The following is a 23426-nucleotide window of genomic DNA, read 5'->3' as shown; positions in this document are numbered from 1 at the left end:
GGTGGTGATTATGTGGTGTGGGTGTTACAGTCATCAACACATTGAGGGTCCATCTGCAAACTTTCCCTTTCATCTCTATACAACAAAGGATTAGAATACTTACAGCAACATGTAGCAGGCGTCGAATAGCTTTGTTGTTACCTGAGCCACAATAAGCCATGGCTACAGTATACATTCCAGATCGTCGAAGAATTGGATCCTAAGAAATAATTCAACATCATCAACTTATTTCAAATAGTAACTTCTTACAGGCTTAGTTGCATCCATAAGGGCAGCTGGTTTTAGGCAGAAAATGAACTAAAAGAGAACCATTTTGTGGTTGGTAGTTTTCTAAATGAATGGGAAAATTAAAGGCTCTAACACAGGAATAACTAACTACTTTTAATTCCCAGTATTCTGTACAACATACCTATGCTGCCTCACACTTTTTAGTATGTATAAACTCAAGCCAACTGCCCTATGTCTTTCATTTGTCAAACAACAAAGAAGCTTGCTATTCTAATTTGCTTTTTACCTTATCACTTAATTCTTGGGCACTGAGCTATGAGTGGAAGAGATATGGAGTTTGACAGCTGAGCAAAATAATTAGTAGTTTTATCAATAAACTGTAGCAGTGGATTTTTTTTTATCAGATTACAGAGGACAGTACTGTTTACCACTGTCTACTTACTATATGCAATACAGTAAAAATCGTTTCACTGTTGTAAAAACAAGACACACACACACATCTTGTTTTTTGTTTTTACAACAGTAAAACCATTTTTACTATATTGTATATGGTAGGTAGACAAGACAGGGGCTTTCCTCGTGACTCAGTTGGTAAAGAATCTGCCTGCAGTGCAGGAGACCTGGGTTCGATCCCCAGGTCAGGAAGATCCCCTGGAGAAGGAAATGGCAACCCACTCTAGTACTCTTGCCTGGAGAATTCCATGGATAGAGGAGCTGGGCAGGCTATAGTCCATGGGATCGCGAAGAGTCAGACACGATTGTGTGACTTTCACTTTTCAGTTTTTCAAAAACAAAAGGCAAAGGAAAAAAAAACTCATCCAAATAAAAAAGTCCAGAGATGGGCACTGTTTTGTGATGAAAAAACAATGAAGTAAACTTTGTATCCTATTAAATGTTTATGAAATCATGCCCAAAACATTATTTCTAAAATAAATCAACTTACAATTTCTAAAGATCTTTTCTAAATCTGCTTATTTGAAAACCACTGAAGTCTTAATCTCAAATTAGCTCTGCTCACCTCTTCTAATCAGTGTTTTTCTTGCCTAAATTTTATTAGGCTTTATATATCTTTCGAGAAGTTTCATCAATAAATGTACCTAGGAGTTCTGATGGGAATAGAGATAATTTCTAGTCAAGGTTAAGTGTTTCTGTAAATGTTAGATATAATAACTGAAGGGTGAGGAAAAGGAGGGAGAAAAGGATGAATAATAGGTGATCTCACCTTATCACGGCAGAGAGATTCAATGAGAGCATCAGCCTCTTCCATCCTCCCGTACATCACTAACGCAATGCCAACTGCAAGACCACGGAGAATCTTCTCATGTTGAGTTTCCTGTGCATAGCCAACCATGTCCTCAATAGCCTGGGCATTTTTAGAGCCCAACATAACCAAACCTAGGGCCAGGCCAGCTGCTTCGCCTAGTGAGTAGGAAGCAAAACATTAAATAATAAGAGTTAAGTATGTAAATAAAACATATTCTACTGGAAGTGCTAACTATTAACAGCTATCAAAATAACCACCAGCTTCTGTAGCATTTTTTCCAAGCCATCAGATATAAAGGAGGATAGTTTATATGGAAGTCCATCCATATATTTATAGCTATTTTCCTTTTAGATTGTGATAGGATATACCATGAAATCCTGCAGTGATTTCAAATGAGATACTATGGCAATATTTTTTTTTCATTATCACCAAGCAGTATAGATAGTCCCAAGATACAAGGAGATCACTCTAATAAATTTCTATTTGCAAAAGTCAGTAATCAGATATACACACAAGATATACTATTTTTAGAAGCCTATATATCATAAAACATATTTTTATACAATGAATTTAATAAATGTGGCAAAAATTAACGCCCTTTACAAGTAGAGAAATCTATTAGATTTTTAAGAGACCACAAAATACAAGCAGAAAACAAATGTTACAGTTACATTACTTAATCCTACAGTACGTCATCTTTGGAAAGAATCACTTACCTGTCACAGCATCATCCTGATAGAGGTTTGTTTTTAGCAAATCATACACATCCTGGCGTGCGGTCCCCATGGCAGCCAAACCAAGGCCTAGACTGCCACCATGTCTAACAATCTAGAGAAAAAGCATGGGCTCCATTTATCTGGTACACAGTACTTAAAATCCAACCTTTCATTTTACTTTCAAAATATATTGTGCTGTTGGCATGGAGAGCATTTGGCCTAGTGGATATTATCAAAGGATACAGAGGGTCAGTGGTAGCCTCACAATTTCAGTTTCGAAAGAATGCTGCCTGCTGATATAAACTAATGGGGAGTTAAGGAAATGAAAACAAAGTGGAGACAGTACAGCTCTCTTTTAATAAGTTTACACAAGAAGGGAGGAGACAGATGACAACAACTAAGAGAGAGAAGCAACTGCAAGAAAAGAGTCTTTTTAGGATAGGTGAATATGCTTATGAACTGAGGGAGGAAGCACAGAGGAGAAGAAGGAACCTAATGGAACATGGTTATGAAGAAAGTGGGAGAAAATGGTGTCAAGAGCAAAAGTTTGTCTTTATTTGGAGAATATCTGTGTGATGATCTGTTACTTTTGAATGTACAGTATCCTTTTATTAGTGACAGTACCCCAGTCCTGCTTGGGGAATATTCCTCCCTACTGGTTCAAATCTTGGTGAGACTGTCATTGAAAATAAACTCTCATATTCCCCTGGGGAAAGTGTGGGCCTGTGACTCTAGACAGGCCAATCAGATGCTCCTCTGGAATTTTAATCTTTCTTAAGTGGAAGGACCCAAGGACCAAAAACATTTCAAGTTTATTCATCCTGACAGCAGAGCCCCAACGAGACCATTCCATTAGTTCCTATTACCAAGATTCCCAGAATCACCCTGCTTTAACCTTTGTGAGAACTAGTTCACCAGCTTTTCCTTTAATTATATAAGCTAGTTCCAATAAACTCCTTGTTTAAGTTGGTCAGCAGAGGTTTTTGTTGATGGTAATCAAAAAGCTTTACCTGGTAAGAAAATTTTTACCTGAGATCACCAGAAATTTAAGGCAGTGATATCTATAAATTATGTAAGATTTGTGGATAGGGGCATATTAGCTGAGACAGACCATCCTACTGATCTCAGTCTTTTCGCTCAAGTAGGACAAAGTTTTCTGGCTCACTGAGCTATTCTCCCGATAGCTTTCTAATAGAGACTACCCTAACATAAAACTTTAAAAAGTCTAAAATCCTGTCATGGCTCCTCAAAATAAAAACAGGGATGCTTAATAAGTTTTTCTAAAAGAGTTACATTTAAAAATCACCAAAAAGATTACACAAGCAAGAATTCTGACTCCCAAAAGAGTACAGGCAATTTTGGAGGGGCTTTGGTTTCCTATAAAATAACAGAAAATCACTTATGTAACATAACAAGACTCTAAAGTGTCTTACAATGCATACAATGTACATTTTATAAATATCTGATACTTTATTTCACTTTTCACACATAAGGTTTAAGGGACTACAAACACAATTTTAGCTTACAGAGGAGGAGAGGAAATTACCTTTAAAAGATAATATTCTATGAAAACAGTACTTTAGATCTGGGAATGTAGATTTGGGAATCCTACAAGATTTCTTCTATTCACTGAAATAATTTGGCAAATATAATGTTTCCCTCATTCCTAAGTAATGGGAATTTAGTTGTGCATTATAATACTTACGTCATTGCTGGCATTCTTAAGCTGGTTAAGCAGATAGTCAATTATATCACCACCATGATTGGCATGAATGAGACCTAATGCATAGAGACCTCCACCTTCCTGATAGGCTGACCCTGGAGAGGTGTCCTTGGGAAGGTATGTTGCCATTAACTGTAATGCTTCCTTCTCATGACCCTGTAAATGTGAGCCACCACAGAGGTGTCAGTAAAAGAAAGTGAGAGAAACATTTTCTATGACTATTGCTTTTTCTCCAGAGTGAAGGAGGAAGTGGAGTTCTCTTCTAAGCAACTTTATCACTCACAGAAGACAGATTTAAGTGATCCTAAATCACATCTTAGTTAGAAACAAATGCTTCCATTCCCCTCCTCTTTGTTTCATAACATTTCCCCAAATTTATCTTAGACTCTGCAAATAATTATTTCAATTCATCTTTTAAGAAAGGGCTTACTCTTCACACAAAAAAGATTTCTACTTATTAAAAAAAAACCCCACACATTTCTTATTTACTTCATCCTTCCCTGTATAAGGACTGATCTAATTTAACAAAAGGTACTTGTCAATGCATTATAGTAAACATGTTTCTCTATTTTTTGTTGTTGTTGCTGCACTATGTGGCATGTGGGATCTTAATTCCCTGGTCTGTCCACTGAATTGGATGCTCCGAGTCTCAAGCACTGGACTGCCAGGGAAGTCCCGATTTTTTTGTTCCTTAACTCGAGAAAAATTGTTTCTGTTCTGATGCCTGCTCACAGAGACCAGTATATATTACCTTATGAATCACACCCAAACTGGCTGTAGCTGTAAATTTTGCCCAATTAGTGGCTCTGGCTAACCATTCCAAGTTATCTCTGTAAGAAAACAAAATTTAGCAATATTATTAAAATGAATTTCATAAAGCTTTTTATAATACTAAAGTCAAAGCTCTAACATTTTTACCTTGAACCGTTAAAAATCATTTTACTTTATGGATTTCAAGTTACTGATGATTCTGTTTTACCTCTTAAGGCCTCTTAATATTCTAAGGACTTTCTAAAAACACATATGTAATTACACTATGAGCAAAAGCAAAATTGTATCAAACTTCAGAGGTTAATATATTTCATTAAAAAATCTGTATTCAAGGCAACTAATGAAGAAAATTAATTTTACCTCAAAACACGTAGATAAATGCAATTAAAAAAATTTATAAAATAGCAAAAGTAGAATTTAAAATTTAGGACTGACAAGCAGGTAAAGTTCCTCACATCCATGTAATAGTGACAACAGAGTCTCTGTCAGAGACACTTTTAAACTGAAGTGGGAGCCTACGAGTACATTTACCTAAGAAACTGGTCACTGGTAGTGCCGCAGTGCATAAAAGAGTTTGCTATGACAGTTGCTGTATGACAGACAGAATTCCTTACTGCATCCTAAAAAACAAACACAGATATTTATCATTTGTATTCATACAAATGCAAGCTTGCATGTAAACACACAATAAGAAACACTATTTTGTGGTGAAAACATGAGTAAACTGAATCAGCATTTAAAATATGAATCTTGGAAATTTCTTTATAAAGATTAAATAGCTAGCTTATTAAAAAACAGCAAATCAAAAGTTTTATTTGTGGTCTTAACTTGAGGTCAATAGATTTCAAGTAAGAATTTAATAGTAGATATTCTAATTGTTAGTTTCTAAATAGTTTGCCATTTCTCTTTGATATCCTGCTCAAGGTCTCCAAGAATGGATGTAACTTGAGGAACAATGGTGTACCTCTTCTGGCACTGTACCTCTGGCAGCACCAGAGCAATTCTGTTTAATTCAACTGCACTATAAACATCAGAAAACTGTCATAGATGCAAATTTTTCTCTTGCACACTTGTAAAAATTATTTTAAAAATCCAGAGAAGCATGATTACATACACCTCAATCAAACAACTTCATATTAATGAAATAATATATGACTATGTAAAATGACTTTGGGAAAGGATTTGGGTAAATAACACAGGCAAGGCAGGAAGATTTTTCACAGTATGTATCTTTTCATACTAAAATTTTTTTGGAACCAGATGAATAGATTATCTGTTCAAAAATTAAAGTGAACGATTATCAGGATGAATATCTCAGCAAAGGTTACAATACCAAGGTTAAGAACCCCTGTTCTCAAGGAGTCTGCAGTTCACTGGGAAAAACAAACACACAACCTGTATTAATGCTCTGATTGTGGTATCTGTCCAAATGCCACATGTACACATTCAAATAAAAGTTAGCTATTACCATATGTAAAGTAGATAGCCAATAGGAATTTGCTATATGTCTCAGGAAACTCAAACGGGGGCTCTATATCAACCTAGAGGAGTGGGATGGGGAGGGAGGTTCAAAAGAGAGGGGATATATGTATACCTTGAAGAAGGAAATGGCAACCCACTCCAGTATTCTTGCCTGGAGAATCCCATGGACAGAGAAGCCTGGCAGGCTACAGTCCATGGGGTCGCAAGAGTCGGACACAACTTAGCAACTAAAACCAAACCATATGTATACCTATGGCTGATTCATATTGAGGTTTGACAGAAAACAACAAAATTCTGTAGAGCAATTATCCTTCAATTAAAAAATAAACAAATTAAAAAAAAAAAACACTAAACTTCCCAGTGACAGACTAACACAAAAAACAGTTCAATCAGTATTAATTCCCTTTCTTCTTCAGTAAGATCAAGTGTCTCTCCCATTGTTTTTTCAAAAATGTATTTCCTTGACAAAATGCAACAAATTATTCAATAAGAAGTATTAAGTACTTATAATCAACAAAGAAATAAATATAAGAAAAAAGCCTCCATTACAGATAAATTTTCTACCTTTGTGTTTTTTAGAATCATGAGATCTGTATTATTGTTTCGTATTAAAAACTGTAGATGTAACTCAATAGCCATTTCACCACTTAGAATTTTAATCATTTTCAAAGTCTGGTCCTTGGGCTCTGGACTCTGCCAAAACAAACAAGAATGAAAATTATTATATTACTGAAATCCAGTAAGCTAATTTTAATAGCCTTAAACCAGTGAAATTCAGTCATACACATAAAAAAACTTAAGCACACTTCCAATACAAAAAATTTTTTAAAAATCTGTAAGAGTAATGATGATATGCAGGAAGAACTATTTTATACTTAGTCAACTCATAGTTTAGGTGAGAAACTCTCTCTTCAAAATTCAGAAAAAGCACTTTTAATCAACACATATATATGATCTCACGAATTATACCAAGCCACCAACACAACTTGTTCCAACCACAAGAAGAGTTGAAATTTATATACCTGATAACCAGAAACCAAAAATTCTGATGTAGGACACATTACATCCAACAGACTACTGCTCTAATCCTTGCCTCACTCGTAAGTACACTATGAATATTAAAAATAAAGACAACTAAATTGTCCTCTGTCTCTACAAGTTGCCATTTATTTGTTAGAGGCCATAGTTTTTTTCTCACGCTATGACATATAATTCAGAGTTATTCTGAACAGAGTTCATTCTTTGGTACGGATCTGGGGACTTGATTTCTTCTAAGGCAAGTGTTTTCTGGGATCAATCTTTTGCTTTTTGCCTGTGCTGTGCAGCTTGTGGGATTTTAGTTCCCCACTCAAGCAGGGAATGAACTCAGGCCCTCAGCAGTGAAAGCGCCAAGGCCTAACCCTGGACCACCAAGGAATTTCCTGAGATTAATTTTTAAAATTTTACTTTTTATACAAAGTCTATTTTTATAAAATAACTTTGATATCAAACTTATTAATAAACCTCCATAAAAACAGGTATGTAACACTTTTAAGTAATTTACAATATAGTGTGGAAATCTATGTTTAAATGGAAACCTCAACTTCAAAAAGCACACTTACCACTTCTGGCGTCTTTCCTACAAGTACACTACCTGTCTTTTCTTCCGTTTCCATCGAGTCACTAAAACGAAGAGAACCAACAGTTATCAGTATGATAAATCTTTTCTGAATGGTATGTGTGGGTGACTTTTTCTCTTTCCTTTTAATCAAACGGAAGATCTGAACCACGTCCATAAGAAGTATTTTGCAAGGAAAAAACACTAAATAACTTTTAAAGTACTGCTGTTAAGAAACAGAAAAGACTGTAAAATAAGATGGAGGCAGTTCAGTTACCAAATTTCCGCCAGATAATTTCATAAAACACGCAAAGCAACTAACTAGGTTAGCAAATAAAAAGGACAATAAATACAACGAAACCAGGGGACAAAGTATCTCCCAGATTCCCAAAACAGAGCCACCACCACCGGCCACAAAACCAGTCTGAAGTAAAGCAGTCAGAGCTCCAACAACTCTTAAAACCGACCGGCCAACACTCTCTTCTAGGTCAAAGCAAAACACAAAAGAGAAAATGCTGGGCACAGAATTCAAATTAAGAAAGCAGAAATGAGGGAAAAAGAAGGCCAAAATGAACGTGAGAAAGGAAACAGAGCCAGGAGATCTCACAACATAAGACACCATTCTGTTTAAAACTCCACGACACAACAGAACAGGAAGTTCTAGAAACTATCCTAAACAAGCCTCCTTTGTAAATACTTAGGAAAACTAATTTCAGTACAGATAAACTACAGGTTATAAAAGAATATTACTATAAAAAAATTTACTCGACCCACTAAATGACTTAAGTAAGGTTGTGGGATTCAATTTTAATATACAACAATCAAGTATAATTCTACATATTAGCAATAAGAATTTAAATTGAATTGAAACTTAAACATAGCACTTACAATAGTATCAAAAGACATAATATACTTAGGAATAACTTTAGGGGAAAATGTACAAAAGTCCTGTACCAAAATCTACAAAATAATGTTGAGAAAAATTTTTTAAAAACTTAGATAAATGAAGATTACTGGATTATAATAATTTTTACCAGTTCTAATAAAAGCATAAAAAAGCTAAGAATGTTTCTACCTGTAAAATACCTAACCAAACACCTAAAATCTAGCCCAACCTACCCTACCTGAGATTTTTAAATTTACTTGATAAGAAAGCATGCAGGACCCACACCCGCCCCATCAGACAACCACTTTCATTGTTTCCAGGAGGGTCCATTTTTTTTTCATTTTCCTTAATGTGCCCAGCAGAGTGCAAAACACAGCAATAGTCTTCTTAAGAGTTTACAATCTATGAAACCTAATGGTATTTATTCTTAGACTACGTTGTCTAGAAATACTCTCTCTACTCCCCAAATAAGATAAAGATAGCTGGATTAGTTCTATGCAGAAACAGATAGGCGTACCTTTCTCTCTCTGATCCTGGAACAGTGCCTGTGTTGGTGGACCCAGGCACAGAAGCAAGAGGGGTGCCAACAGTTCGAAGATTCTGGATTACGGATGACAAAAACTGCTGGCTAGCACTTTCATACAAATCAAAACAAATCTGATAGGCCATCAGGAGGTTGTCTTCCTTTACCAGTTTTTCTAAGATATCACTCACGGCCTGAGGATCATCTAAGAAAATTAGGCACTGAAACACAGATAGAGAACAATTACATAGTAATTGAAAATTTTGCTCTGTAAGATACTTAAAGAGTTACAGTCAACAACACGGGAAACCATAAATAAAAGTGAAGGCAAACTGCAGCAAACTAACTATCTAGTCTAATAATAGCATTCCACTTTTCATCCTGGCACCAGAATTTTCCTGAAAGTAGAATCTGCCTCCTATAAGAAAGTCCATACAAGTTATGCTCACGGCTCCTAATACTGTGCCTGGCAATTAGCAATACTTAATAACTGGTTGGTGAATGAATCCTGACTTCTTTAAAACTTACTCATAAATCACTATCAAGTGCTCTTCATAGTGATTTAGAAGCAAACAAAACTTCTAATTTCTGCTTTACCATAAACTGTAGGAGCCATTCATTTATTCATTCATAACGCACTGCATTGTGCTGGGCTAGGACAAGAGGCACTAACATGAACATTCAGAAGCATTTCTCTTACTACTCTTATGATCTGCCACATGTTTTAACAAAAGCCATCCAATAAACTTAGGATATTTAAGAGTTCAATTTAAAATTTGTTTTAAATAGCAAATAACTCAATTTCAAAATGAACACATTAATCAAAATTATTATAAACTAAGAACAGGAAATTATGGAAACAAAATAAATGACCAATAACACGAGACTGGATAAAAAAGGCAAAGAACACCCACTGAATGACTACTGCATAATCAAGAAAGAGTTCGTACAAGAGTTTGTGAAGAGTTAAAACATGGAAAAAACATTAAACTGAAGGACATATATAATTGATAGTTTGCTTCCAGGTAAGGGAACTTGGAAGCCAAAGGGAGAAGTGGCAGGAAGACTTTTAACTATATACCCCTTGGTCCTTCATGAATTTTGAGTCATGTGAACGTAATATCATCTGTTCAAAAATAAATTTTAAAAACGTAAAATTCAAAAAATATTTTTTCAGGGACAAGGAATAAAATACTAAAATAAATAAAATTACTTCTGGGAAATAAAACTGAAATACACTGAGAAAAGAAGGCAAAGGACTATCGTTTTTCATGTAACTTTTAAAAAAACACGTAAGAAACTATTAAAAACTATTTAGAAGCAAAACAAAACTCAAAAAAAAAACTATATAGAGAAAAGTGAAAGGAAATATACTAAAATGTTAGTAGACTTCAAGTGACATAAAGGTGGATATTTTTCTTCCAACTTTTTCTGTGTTTCACACTTGCTTTAAAAAGCATCAAAAGGTATACATAAAACCGATGAGCAACAGAGTTCAGAGAACTATATTCACTATCTTGTAATAGCCTATAATGATTTTTTTTTAAAAAGCATTCAAAAAAGGATGCATTAATCTAAATTTTAAATATGTATAGAGGATAGAAACACATATTGAGAATACATTATAGTGAACAAATAAAAAAATGTGTGATAAAATGCTATGCTCTAAGCAGAATACAGAAATTTACAGTGTGGTAACTGTTGAAAAGCAAACTGAGCATTTCCAGTCAATAAAAATACAATCCAGTCATTGAGAAGAATGACGTAGCTCCATATGTTTTTGGAGGAAAACATCTATGAATCTTTTAACTGGGAAAATGCCCAGGGAAAGGGATAGATACAGATTTCATTTTATATATTTTCTGTACTGTCTTAATTTCTTTTTAATTAGGCAAGGAAATCCATACATTAAAAGAGAGAAAGAAAATACTCAAAGGTCCTGGTTGTGTTTGGGAAATGAAACCAATGATAATTTTTATATGTGAAATTCTTTTAGAATGACATAACATAGGTACTGTTTTTATCTTTATTTTTTCTTCTATTTATTTTTTTTTAACCTCATTTCCAAAAACTTCCTTAAATGCCTGGATTATTTTCAAAATAAAAAAAAGAACACAAGGAATACATTATAACAAAATAGCTTTTTAGTTTTGAGAACTTCAGGTTTTTTAATCAGTAAAGCAGAACATAAATACACAACTTATCTTCACAGGGCTGTTGTAAAGATCAATTGACAGATATATGTATGAAATTACAGTGATGTGATGAGGTACACACATGAGGTAGTGAGGCATTACCCAGCAATACAGTGTAAAATAATACAATGTTATTACCTGACAAACATTGATGAAATCAGGTTTCTCTAAATTCATGTAGATTTTAACTAGGACTCTCAGTACTTTATTCCGAAACTGTTTATTCTGCATTAAAGACATGCAGAGCTTCAAGCTATAAGCCAGCATTCCTGGGACATCATTCTGAAAGACATAATTTGAAGAGACATCATTATCTAGTTACTGAAGCACGTTTATTTAGAAATCAAATTATTTAAATCAATATTCTTTAGTCATTCTAGGCAGCTAAAGCTTTATTTGCTACTTAAATAAAATTTAAAATTTTTAACTATTTTAGATGAAAATCTTAAAAGAAAATTACCTATTTCCCCGTCTTCATGAAAAAATGGGTTGAAAACAAATATTTAGTGCTCATCCAGAATCATCACTATATGAACACAGTATACTATAACAGAGTGGTGCTGTTAATTATTATAAAAAGATCTACACAAGTGTCCATATACCAAGCAGACAACCTAGCTAATCCTCAGGATTTATCGCCTATATTCAATGACCAGGAACACAAGACGATAGAACTGTTCTCTAGCTCTGAGTGACTCAAGCTTTGAGTGCTGTCACATCTAACTGGCACTCTCCTGAGAAAGTTTTGACTCCTGATTATTTATGTTTACCTTGTGGTTCTTCAAAGCATGCCTGAATTTTGAGATACCAACCTATAAAAGTTCTTCAGCATAAACAAGCATGCTGAAGAGCTACAGGAGTATTTCTCAAAAATGGAGTTGAGAAATGTAAAATTCAAAAAAATTCACTAATTCAGAAAGACTTCCATTGTGCATCCCAATATTCATAGCAGTGTTATTAATAATAGCCAAGATATGGAAGCAACTTAAGTATCCATCAACAGATGAATGGATAAAGATATGTGTGTGTACATACATATGCATACACACACACATATATATGCACACACACATATGTATATATACAAGGGAATGCTACTCAGTCATAAAAAAGAATGAAATTTTGCCATTTGCAGCAACGTGGATGGATTTGGAGGGCACTATGCCAAGTAAAATAAAGTCAGATAGAGAAAGACAAATACCATATGGTATCACTTATACGTGGAATCTAAAAAACACAACAAAATAGTGAATAAAATAAAAAACAAAAGCAGACTCACAGATATAGGGAACAAACTAGTAGTTATCAGAGGGGACAGGGAAGGGGGAGGGGTGGTAGAAGAGTAGGGGATTAAAAAGGGTTAATACAGGATTATATAAAAAGCATGCAAAACTTTTGAAAAGCTGTAAATTGCTATAGAATTTAAAGAAAGTTAACATTCAATGATAAAACAAAATTTATTTTGTAAGCAAGTTGTGACAAATCTGCACACATAATGAAATCAACTTAATAGACTAACATTTTTCAAAAAAATGAAGTACAATTTTAAAATACCATGATTATATCACAAGCAGAAAAAGTAGGTATTATTTCATCTTATGGGCTTCCCTGGTGGCTCAGACAAAAAGAATCTGCCTGCAATGAGGGAGACCTGGGTTCTGTCCCTGGTTTGGGAAGATCCCCTAGAGGAGGGCATGGCAACCCACTCTAGTATTCTTGCCTGGAGAATCCCCATGGACAGAGGAGCCTGGAGGGATACAGTCCATGGGGTCACAGAGAGTCGGACACAACTGAGTGACTAAGCACAGCACATTTCATCTTAAGTTACATCTATTAATACATGTTGGAGAAGGTGATGGTACCCCACTCCAATACTTTTGCCTGGAAAATCCCATGGACGGAGGAGCCTGGTAGGCTGCAGTCCATGGGTCGCTAAGAGTCGGACATGACTGACTGACTTCCCTTTTACTTTTCACTTTCACGCACTGGAGAAGGAAATGGCAACCCACTCCAGCATTCTTGCCTGGAGAATCCCAGGGACGAGGGAGCCTGGTGGGCTTCCATCTATGGGGTCGCACGAAGTCGGACACGACTGTAGTGACTTAGCAGCATTAATATATGTATATGAGCATTGGGAGACAAAGTAAGATGTACTTCTTACTTTCCTTTACTCTTTTTTTAAACACTTATCACCTCTTTACCTTACAGGGAATAGGTGTCACTGCCGGGTCCCCTAGTGGATTATTCCATTTGAGCAGGAACTTTGTTCCTTGCTTCCCACTGTTATCTCCATTGCCGAGAACAGTGTTGAATGAATAAAAACAAGTATTTTAGTTCTAGTCACCTGAAGACAAGGAGTAACTGCACAAAAATCAAACAGCAAAATAAGGGCCATTCTATGACACTGGGCCATTCATATATTTACACTTATTTAAACAAATCTTACCACTGCTGCTAAATGCTGCCTTAGGCTTTAGGGACCCAGTGGTAAAAGCACCTGTCCTCAAGTAGGTTCTGATCTGGTGGACCTAGTTGGATCTAGGGGTTGAGGAGGATATGGCTGGCAGGGAGTGACAGAAGGATCTGTAAACAAATGACAGGTGAACTGAACTATGAATCTTGAACAGGAATAAAGCAGGTAAGGAAAAGAAAAGGATGTTTTCCGGAGGGGCAATATTTTTGGTAAGGGGAGTGAGGCACGGTCCATCTAGAAGAAGAGACAAAGTCAAGATGGCTGGAGTACAGAGAGCTAGCTCGTGGAGAAGGAAAGAGGGTGAGGCAGGCTAAGTGGGCACTTAACAGATCAATCTTCATTTAACTCAGGCTTGCACCTCTCTGACCACATTGGTTGGTGACTTACAATTGTCATAATTATTGCAAAACACCCCCAAACTAGGAAAGTATAGTTTTAGCCGTAATAAAGGGACTACAATAGTAGCTATCATTATAGTCTTCTTTAAAAGGGCAGAGGACTTCTCTGATGGTCCAGTGGTTAAGAATCTGCCTGCTAATGCAAGGGTCACAGGTTCAATCCCTGGCCTGGGAAGATTCCCCGTGCCTTAGGAGAGCCACGGCCACGTGCCATACTACTGAAGCCTGCACCCTAGAGCCCATGCGCTATAGTAAGAGAAGCCACGGCAATGAGAAGCCCAAGCACAGCAACTAGAGAAAGCCTAATTAAGACAACTTCCCCATGCAAGACCTCAAAGGAATAAAAGTGGTAAGACAAAAGAGGCTATTCAACAAGAACAGCCAAAATTCCTTTAAAATACATTAAAAATATAAAAAAGCATATTTTAAAATCATAAAAATAAACTTTTTTCAAAAGAGCATTGCATTTTATTCTAAGCTAGAGTTTCTTCTCACTATAATTTTCAGTTTTAATAATTTGCTCTGCTGATTCTTCATCAATAACAATCTCTAAAGTTGCACCCTCTACCTACCGACTCAAGTATAGTCTTCTCAAAGACGTCCAGTCTTCGTGTTTCCAGAGCAATGCCAATAGCTTGCTTATACTTGTGATCATCTAGACATCTTTGAAACATTTTATTCACAATGCCTTCCAATCTCTGGTCAATTGGTTTTTTTTCTCCTTCGGGCAAATCTGCATTTTCCACACATTGTTTGGTGTAGTGATCAATGCACTTTGCTACAGAGAAAATAAAATAACTGATTACTTTGTAAATTGGGCTGATACTACTAGAAAGGACAATACCTACATTTATCACCATGAAAACTTACGGGATGACTGTGGAGTAATAAGTAAATTTCAAATATTTTAAATGCTAGAAGTTATACCTTCAAACAATACCTCCCTTCATAACAGTTATACTAATTCCATAAGTTGACATTATTTAAAACATTACTATCTTTTTACTGTACTTTGACCAAAATTACATTATTCAACTTGGCCAAGCTGCTTATTTTACAGAGTTGGCTACAAATAGCTGACTGTTTCACTTTTCAAAAAACAAACACTTGCCATTGAGAATATTAACAAAAACCTATTGTAGCAATTATCACGTGGCAATAAATTATCAGTCTTCACATTAATGAAACTATTAGTTCCTTGAGAGTAGAGCCTGCCTTAATCATCTTTGTAGAATAATGGTGAAATGACCTGAAATGTGTCACTGGTCCCAAAGGCAATCCTAAAGAAGATTTCCAAAACCCTTTCCAGCAATCAACTAAAATATTCACTGCCTCAATGTGAGGTAGGGTGAACTTTTCACACATATTTCCCCTCTCCCCTAGAGTATGAAAATTCATGCAGTGGTGCACATGCACTATTTGGCTTTCACATTTCACAATGATTTGGATGAAAGGGGAGGAAGTATCATGTTTACAACTTACACTACTTTACCATCATACCATAAACTTGTTAAGAGCAACCAAAAAGGGAAATTACCCTAAGACTTCTTCCACCTTCATAAGGAAGATAGCCACTCAAGCTAAATGAGATATATAACAGCTGTCCTCTCTATAACTCACTGGCTTGTCACTCTCCATTTCAAAGAGAAAGGTACAAGGACAAGATTAATGAGTTGCAAACTACAGCCTTAGCAAACAGAAATGACTGAACTAGCAGGAAGAACTGCCGATCAACTACAAGGCCCATGTCAATGGGGCTATATTCGGGGGAAGCAGAACACTTTCCTAAACTGGAATATACCAGGTTCAGGATCGATCCAGGAAGAATTAGACAGGTTCAGGTACAGTTAGTAAGAACAAAGTGGCAGTCACAACACAGACCTTAAACAATTTTCATTGCAGAAAATCTTTACCAGGCCCCAACAGGAGCTTTTTGAACCAAATGTAGTTGCGAGGAAACATTACCCCTGTCTCACCAGAGAGGAATCTCAGATTTAATAATGGAGAAAGAAAAATGTTACCTCCTAGTTTCAAATGAGACTCGTGCTCTCACTTACCAGGTATATACTAACTGTAGTCTCATTTCTAGCTAAAGTCTTATTACAATTGGGAGAAAATTTTTAGCCTTGAGTTTTCTGAGTGTACTGTTTATGACATTCATTTAAGGTCCTAGGAAGGTGTTCCTAAATTCTATTTTATGTATCTTTTCACAGATCTCACTGATATTATGGAAAAAAAAAAAATCCATTCTAATAGTCCCAAGAAAACTAGAAGGGTGAACCCCATTTCCACCTAAAGAAGAGCAAACAGAACTGGTCTACCAGTCAACAATCACCTCTTACAAGCTAAGATTAAGATGATACACAGGAAGGAAGCTGCCACCTCATGGACCAACTGTCCTGATTAAAATCATTTGTAAAATGGTAACATTACAAGCACCTGCAGATCAATGCTGGATAAAATTATCAACACTCATCAAAATAAATCCTTCAAATAAAAGAAAAGAGATAAAAGTATTTAACTCCCCATTCCTAACAATGCAGGGGAAGTGTTCTGGTTTCAAATGATATGGTCTATTCTTTAAAATAATCTGTTCTTCCCACAGGATTCACAGATGAAAACTCCAATTTAATGAATCCCCAACAACAATAAAGCTTGAAACATCCTCGCACCATCATGGCAAAAAATTTTTAAATGTGAACACAAAATCTTACTACAAACTTCAGGGACATTTGAAAAGTACCCCTTTGGACTCCCTAGTACAGCATTTCCCAATTTCTGAAAGAGAATACCAATTTTCTCCCTTTAAAAGTTCAGGGGAATAATACAGATCTCCTCTTAATCAGGAATTAAAAAAACTAGCTATACTATACACATTTCCAGAAAACACTCTTGGGCTATCTGTAATTATGACCTAAAGCTTGATATTCCTAAAGACATGTCTGAAGGGTACACAATCTCTTCTTTCATCTATTAGAGCAAGTGTTTTCTAACATTTTTAAAGCTACAAAAGCTCAGAACAAAATCTTACAGAGCTGATTCAACTTGCAAGATGGAGAACCCAGAGGCTTGCCTGTGTGCTACCTTCTCACTTCAAAAATACAGAAAAAAATAAGACAACAACGGTTACTAGTAGAAACAATATGGATTTCGTAGACATTAAGCCTAGATTTTAAATTCTGACCCTCCTATTTAATAACCATGTGTCTTTATCATCTTGAAACCCAAGTTTTCTCATCTTTACAACAGGGTGAGCTCCCCCTTCACAGGAAAGCTATGAATAAACCATGAAATGAAGAATGACCAAGACAGTGCCTAGCACAGTGGAAATACTGAATAATGTTTTCCTGTGCTAGAAACAGTTCTATAAATTGCTATCATTTAATTTCTGTTATTCACAATAACCTGATTAAATTTTTTTGTATAAGCATATGCCCACTGGAAAAGAGATGACCATAACCACTGAGATAACTAACTTTGCCTTAAGTCAGCTGTTTCTGAATAATTTCTTAGTCACTCTTAAAATATTTTGTGAGGTGAGTGCTTTCATTAATAATTACTGTTATTGATGTTACTGTTTATTATGATAAATAACAGCACAGAATTCTAAGGCAGATCTAAAAACTCAAGTCTGCATAAGATTATTGTAGAAAGATTATGAACTTTCATTAAAATGAAACGTGCCAACATCAAAGAGTAATTCAGGGGGGAAAAATGCTATATGTAGGAGAGCAAGAAAGAGGCCAACAATATAAAGCCTTACTAGATGGAAGATAATTACCTATAATAGTTTCCACATATTCAGAGTTATCATTGACATTGAAGAGGTCACCTGCTCCAAGTGCATAATTCAGAGACTCCTCAAAAGCCCCCAGGTGATAAAATACTTTAGATGCCACTAAGGCCGCAAACTGCCGACTCCGGAACCCTTCATCTTCATACAAAACTTCTCTGAAAGAAATTAGGAAGTATAGGCCTAGTTCAAACTGTGGTTCTCTTTAAAAATTCCAAATCTATATACTCAAGTCACAATTTAGTGGCAGCAAATTTCTAAATGAATTTATAAATCACAAGACCCACATCCATGGATAATTAAGGCTGATCTACTTTATTCCAATTAATAGAAACAAATTCTTACATTTTGTCTACAGACTCAGAAATTTCTGCCCAGAAGTCATTGACAACTGCATTCAATTTGTGTAGTGCAAATTCCTGTAGAAGATAAAACCAAAATTCGATTTTGAGACAGGCTTATCATTATATTTCCTTAAAAAAAAAAAAGCAAACAAATCAATGGCCAAATTTTAAGTCATATTTACTAAAAGTTTTAATCTATGACAAATATAAAAGTTTACCAACTAACTTACATTTTCTCTTTGGCTTACATACTTCCTTTCTGTTTTCAGTCATAGAACATGAGACTAGCCATATAATGTCACTCCTTATCATACTGAACATTTTTATTCTTTGACAGTATGTGTAAGATTGACTCTAGGTTGCTGGTTTGGATATAAATGAATTCAGGTGCCTAGAGCCAACTAAAGTATATTTAAAATTCTTGTCGTATGAAAAAAGTTTTAAAATATGTGATTTCTGTTGATATAGAAAATTGGAGGGGGGTTGGTTTCTAGGTACCATACTGAGATTTATTTGCCTCAGCTTTGCTAAACTCTAGGGAAAACCAACTGTTGTTGCCAAAACACTGTCTTCTGGGTCTAGATTTCAATGAGTGGTTATAGACTGGGTACGATGCTATTTTAAATGATGGTATATACACAAATATCAATATAGCCAAACAGTTTCAAAGCACAAATATTAAGCCCAGTTAATTTTCTTCAACTCATACCTTAAGCTGTGGTTCTTCTTCATCCAGAAGAGAAATAATTCCAGCTACAAGACAAAAGGTAGACTGTGATTAATTTAGTTGCTCAGCTGTGTCCAACTCTTGTGACCTGATAGACTGTAGCCCGCCAAGCTCCTCTATCTATGGGATTCCCCAAGAAAAAATACTGAAGTGGGTTGCCATCTTCCAAACCCAAGGATCGAACTGGGGTCTCCTGCATTGCAGGCAGATTCTTTACCAACTAAGCCACCAGGGAGGCTATATATTGTGATTATGCAATATATATGCTAAGATAAACTAATGCTTAATGAAAAATATATCACAGTTGGAAAATAAGCATTTTTTGAGGGGTGACTTCATTATAGGAATGATTATTTTTCTTTAAAACCAAAAAGTTTCTATTTCAAAGTTCAAGAGTTAACTGTTATCAAACTCTCACGATACCACATATATCACATTATGTGCCTAATTCAACAGTTTCAAAATATGGCTCCTGGATCAATTGGTACAAACATTACCTGGGAACTTGTTAAAAATAAAAATTCTTGGCCCCATTACAGATCTAGTGAATCAAAAATTGTGGGGGTGGGGTCCAGTAATGGGGCCACAAGCCTTCCTTACAATACTGATATTCATTATAGTTTGAGAATCACTGGCCTAATTGACCAAAATGAGAAACTTGCCTACACAATTTTAGAATAAAATTATTCACACGAAATAAACCAAGAGTCATAAAATTATTTACAGAAGCAGGAATATTTACTTGTCAACTCAATGGAGTAAAATAATTTGACTATTTCAAGATGCTTATATTAAGGCACCTCTGTTGTATTACAAGTAACCTACAAGGTTTCGCTAAATGATGAGCAATCTCACTTGTTCTGACATGTTACTGAAGCAAAGCAATCCTCATGCGAGCCTGAGGTGTTGGCACCAACAGTGAAGAGTAGAGGAAATAACTGTTCTCTCCCAAAAATGCACCCTGAAATACAGTCACATATCAAAGGGATTATTAAGGGGGGAAAAAAAGTGGGAAATTATTGTCCTTGAACCATAAAGGAAACTAAAATGTTTCTCAGATGTTTTCCATGTAGGTCCTAAAAATCATTCTGCAACAGTGAGTTGAAACTGTAAGCTGATACAAAAAGTGTCAAGGCAACTTTCCTTAGTAGATGTAGTCATTTCTAAGTGTTAAGTGTAGGTTTGCCAAACAGCTTCAGGAGTCTTTAAAGAGTCATATGGGAAAAGACACAAAATTCAGCGAAGGAAACTATGCCATGGTTCTAGCTAGGGCATATTACTATTCTAAAACTTTAAATGCAAATAAAAGGAACCTCTTGGTGCTATAGGTTGGTATAACAAATTCAGAAGAGAGAGGCTGAATTGAAAGCATGAAGAGAAAACAGATTAAAGAATCCAATGTGGGGGGTGGGGGGAGATTGGGAACTAGTGACAATGAAGAGCTAATAGAGAAGAGTGCCTTAAATCTGGAACAGATGGTAAACAGCAGAACGCTTTATCAAAATACTAAAAATGCTACCCATTCCCTTATCAACAATCAACAGTATGCCTGAACTGCTTTTACCAAAAGACGTGATGAAAATTTTTGTACACTCTCCTGTTTGGTTTCACTTATGACTAACGTGTTACATGGTTGTCCTGGCTTAGAAATGCTGCCATTGTCCATGGAACACAATGAAATCAAATACCTACACTTCATACACAAATATTTCCCATCTTAAAAGCAGGAGAACTCACCTTTAGATGGGGGATGGGTGCACTGGGGAATGGGAAAGGTTTCAGGATGCTAAAAAATCTCCTGTGCTGTAATACGAAGTCAGCAAGTACTATCTAAGTTGCTGTATCAACTTATAGCATTATTTAAAATAGCATATTATTCATAAACATGAAGCTATGCTCCAGAAGACACAGCCTGAAGTTGAAACAGTTGCCTCAAAGAATTTCATTCTAACATCTCCCTTTTAATAACCCCCTATCTCTCTCTCTCCACTCCCTTTCACAGCCAAAACTCTTGAAAAACTTAACAGTACATGCTGACATTTTATTCACCACTGTGTTTGTAGTGTTCTGCAAGTGCCTAGACCATAAATGAACAAATAAACCGACTAATTCAAACTGGAACCTGTTAGCTTCTCTTTAGCACCAGGGACAGATCCTAAACCACAGCCAGCCAAAGAACAGGAAATCAGGTGACAAAAAGGTTTGGAGCAGAAGCTGATTAAGTAATCCTGTAAATGTAACCAATGAGTAACAAAATAAGTACTATTCTACCATCACTGAGCCTCAGAGCAGGACTTCAGAAATCATCAGGTTTAAATTCTATTAAGTTCCATACAAGTGTTTTCTTTTTAGCCTCTACTTCAAATACTCTAGTGACTGATTTATTGATTCGATTAGTTAACTGATTTCTTCATTCGAGATACACTTTTGAAGTTCTGCCATCTGCTTGGCAGTTCTAGGAATTATGAAAGGTTTCCCGCCCAAAATTCTACCACAGACAGAAAGACAGTAGTCAGGTAAGTAAACAAAGTAATTACAGGACTGTAATGAAGGAAGGGGATGGATCAGGGGGAGAGACCCAGCATGTTTTAATAGGATGATCAGGAAAGACTAAAATGTGATCAGAAACTAAGGACTGAGAAGCTAAGGGAAAACTTGAGGAAGAAGAGTTTAGAAAGGGGGAAGAGAATGTGACAGGGCCCATAGGAAAGAAACGGACATATTCAAGGAACAGAAAGGCCAGTATGATTATGTAAAACCGAAGAAAAGAGTAGTACAAGACAAAGCAGGAATCAAATCATGTAGGTCTTTAAACTTGTATTTTATTATAAACACAACAGAGAGCACTGAAGGATTTTAAGCAAAAGAATATTATGTGATTAAAGTTTAAGAAAGAATACTCTGACTACAACAAGAAGAATAAACTATATGGAGGTAATGTTGGAAAAACAGAATCTTAGGGCTCTCAAAGCAACCCAGGCAAGAGATGAAGGTACTTTGGGCTAAGAAGATGAATCTGAAAAATAATGAGTCCTACATTTACAAGTGGTAAGAAATTTAATGCTAATTTTATCTTTACAGAATTCTGACTGGAAAAGCTTTTACTTATACTGAACTAAAACAAAAGTCTATGTACCGGTGGCATTTCTTCAAGTGTAAAATTATGCCTTCCAGGGTCCCGCCAATTTAAGCAATCTTTAGAAACACAAGTTCCTTAAAAGTGCAAGTCACTGTCTTCTGATCATCAGTTTGTTTACAACAAAACACTTGCGGGACAAGTGTAGAGTAAATCAGGACGAGAAAAAGGTCCGTGAGCCGGCAAAAAAAAAAAAAAAAAAGGCACCAAGACTGTGGACAACTTTGTGCAGATCGATCTGCAGTGAGGGGCTTAAAAATCTCCACTTGAAAACTGACTTCGGAGCTGATACCACTGCAAACGTCATTCCACGAATCCACGCGCTCAAGGGTTAAGTAGAGGAAACCCGCCCGCACACCCAGGAGTTCCTTCTTCAAGGTAGCAGAGTTACCGCGCATCCAGCCTCAAAACCTTAGGCTGATTCTCAGTACACAGGAAAAGTTCTCGGGGTGCCTAATTAAAATATCCTTGGAATAAACTCAGAAACGACCTGCCCCAGCCCTCGTTTAATTTAGATTTCACTCCAAAGAAGATAAGAGCTGGGTCAGGTCGGGAAGTACTGTGTAGCATGGGCTGCCTTACTGTCCGGCTGCACAGAGGGAACCATCCCACCCTAACCACCCGCGAGAAAGGGCTGGGATCGGACGGCCCCACACGCTCAACCTCGGGAGGGAGGGAATTAAGGAAAAGCCGTTGGGGTCGCAGACCGGCCCGGGAAGCCCCTAGGGTGCGGGCACGGGTCGGGGGGAGTGGCTGGGGAGGGACGACGAGCCGGTCCACTCAGCGCGATTTTCCCCCCGAGCCGGAGGTGGTTGCGGGGCCCCCCTCGGAGAGGCCGGGCCGCACGGCCAGCTCCCGCCCGGAGGTGGGCTTCGGACAGCGAGGCGCGCTGCGCCTCCGCCGAGGTGCCCAGTCACCGGCCCTGACTCAGCTAAAAGCCGGCGTGGCGGCTCCTCCCTGGCGGCGCCGGCGGCGGCCCCACTCACCGGCCGAAGTGATCATGGCTGCGCCCCGCACTCGCCCGCCCGCTCGCTCGCCGCCCGGGCCGCGCCGTGTATCTGTCAGCTCAGGGCCCGCTCGCTTCGCCGAGCCTCCTGGCTCCCCCCGGTGCCCTGCTCGAGTCAGTCGCCGCCTCAGGCCGCCGGCTCACTTCTCACCCAGGACCCTGCC

The 23426-nt window shown here is 36.8% G+C and overlaps 1 protein-coding gene across 2 annotated transcripts in view; it reads right to left on the bottom strand.

Annotated features, from left to right (window-relative positions):
- Positions 1-23426, bottom strand: part of PSMD1 (proteasome 26S subunit, non-ATPase 1) — an 81523-nt gene extending 58097 nt beyond the window's left edge. Inside the window, exons 1-15 of one of the 2 annotated variants that reach the window (XM_061388016.1) lie at positions 23243-23426; positions 19103-19146; positions 18395-18468; positions 18038-18207; positions 14829-15034; positions 11524-11667; positions 9185-9411; positions 7786-7846; positions 6749-6877; positions 5234-5322; positions 4683-4761; positions 3914-4087; positions 2209-2320; positions 1451-1647; positions 104-199 (exon numbers count right to left, since the gene is read on the bottom strand). In XM_061388016.1, the coding sequence (XP_061244000.1) occupies positions 104-199; positions 1451-1647; positions 2209-2320; positions 3914-4087; positions 4683-4761; positions 5234-5322; positions 6749-6877; positions 7786-7846; positions 9185-9411; positions 11524-11667; positions 14829-15034; positions 18038-18207; positions 18395-18468; positions 19103-19146; positions 23243-23258 (1818 nt within the window). In that variant the 5' untranslated portion in view covers positions 23259-23426. Of the gene's footprint in view, positions 1-103; positions 200-1450; positions 1648-2208; positions 2321-3913; positions 4088-4682; positions 4762-5233; positions 5323-6748; positions 6878-7785; positions 7847-9184; positions 9412-11523; positions 11668-14828; positions 15035-18037; positions 18208-18394; positions 18469-19102; positions 19147-23242 lie in introns of those variants that run through there. The other variant, XM_061388021.1, reaches the window with a different exon arrangement.

Source organism: Bos javanicus, chromosome 2, assembly GCF_032452875.1.
Source record: "Bos javanicus breed banteng chromosome 2, ARS-OSU_banteng_1.0, whole genome shotgun sequence".
Taxonomy (NCBI): Eukaryota; Metazoa; Chordata; class Mammalia; order Artiodactyla; family Bovidae; genus Bos; species Bos javanicus.
This window is presented reverse-complemented; position numbering and strand designations above follow the sequence as displayed.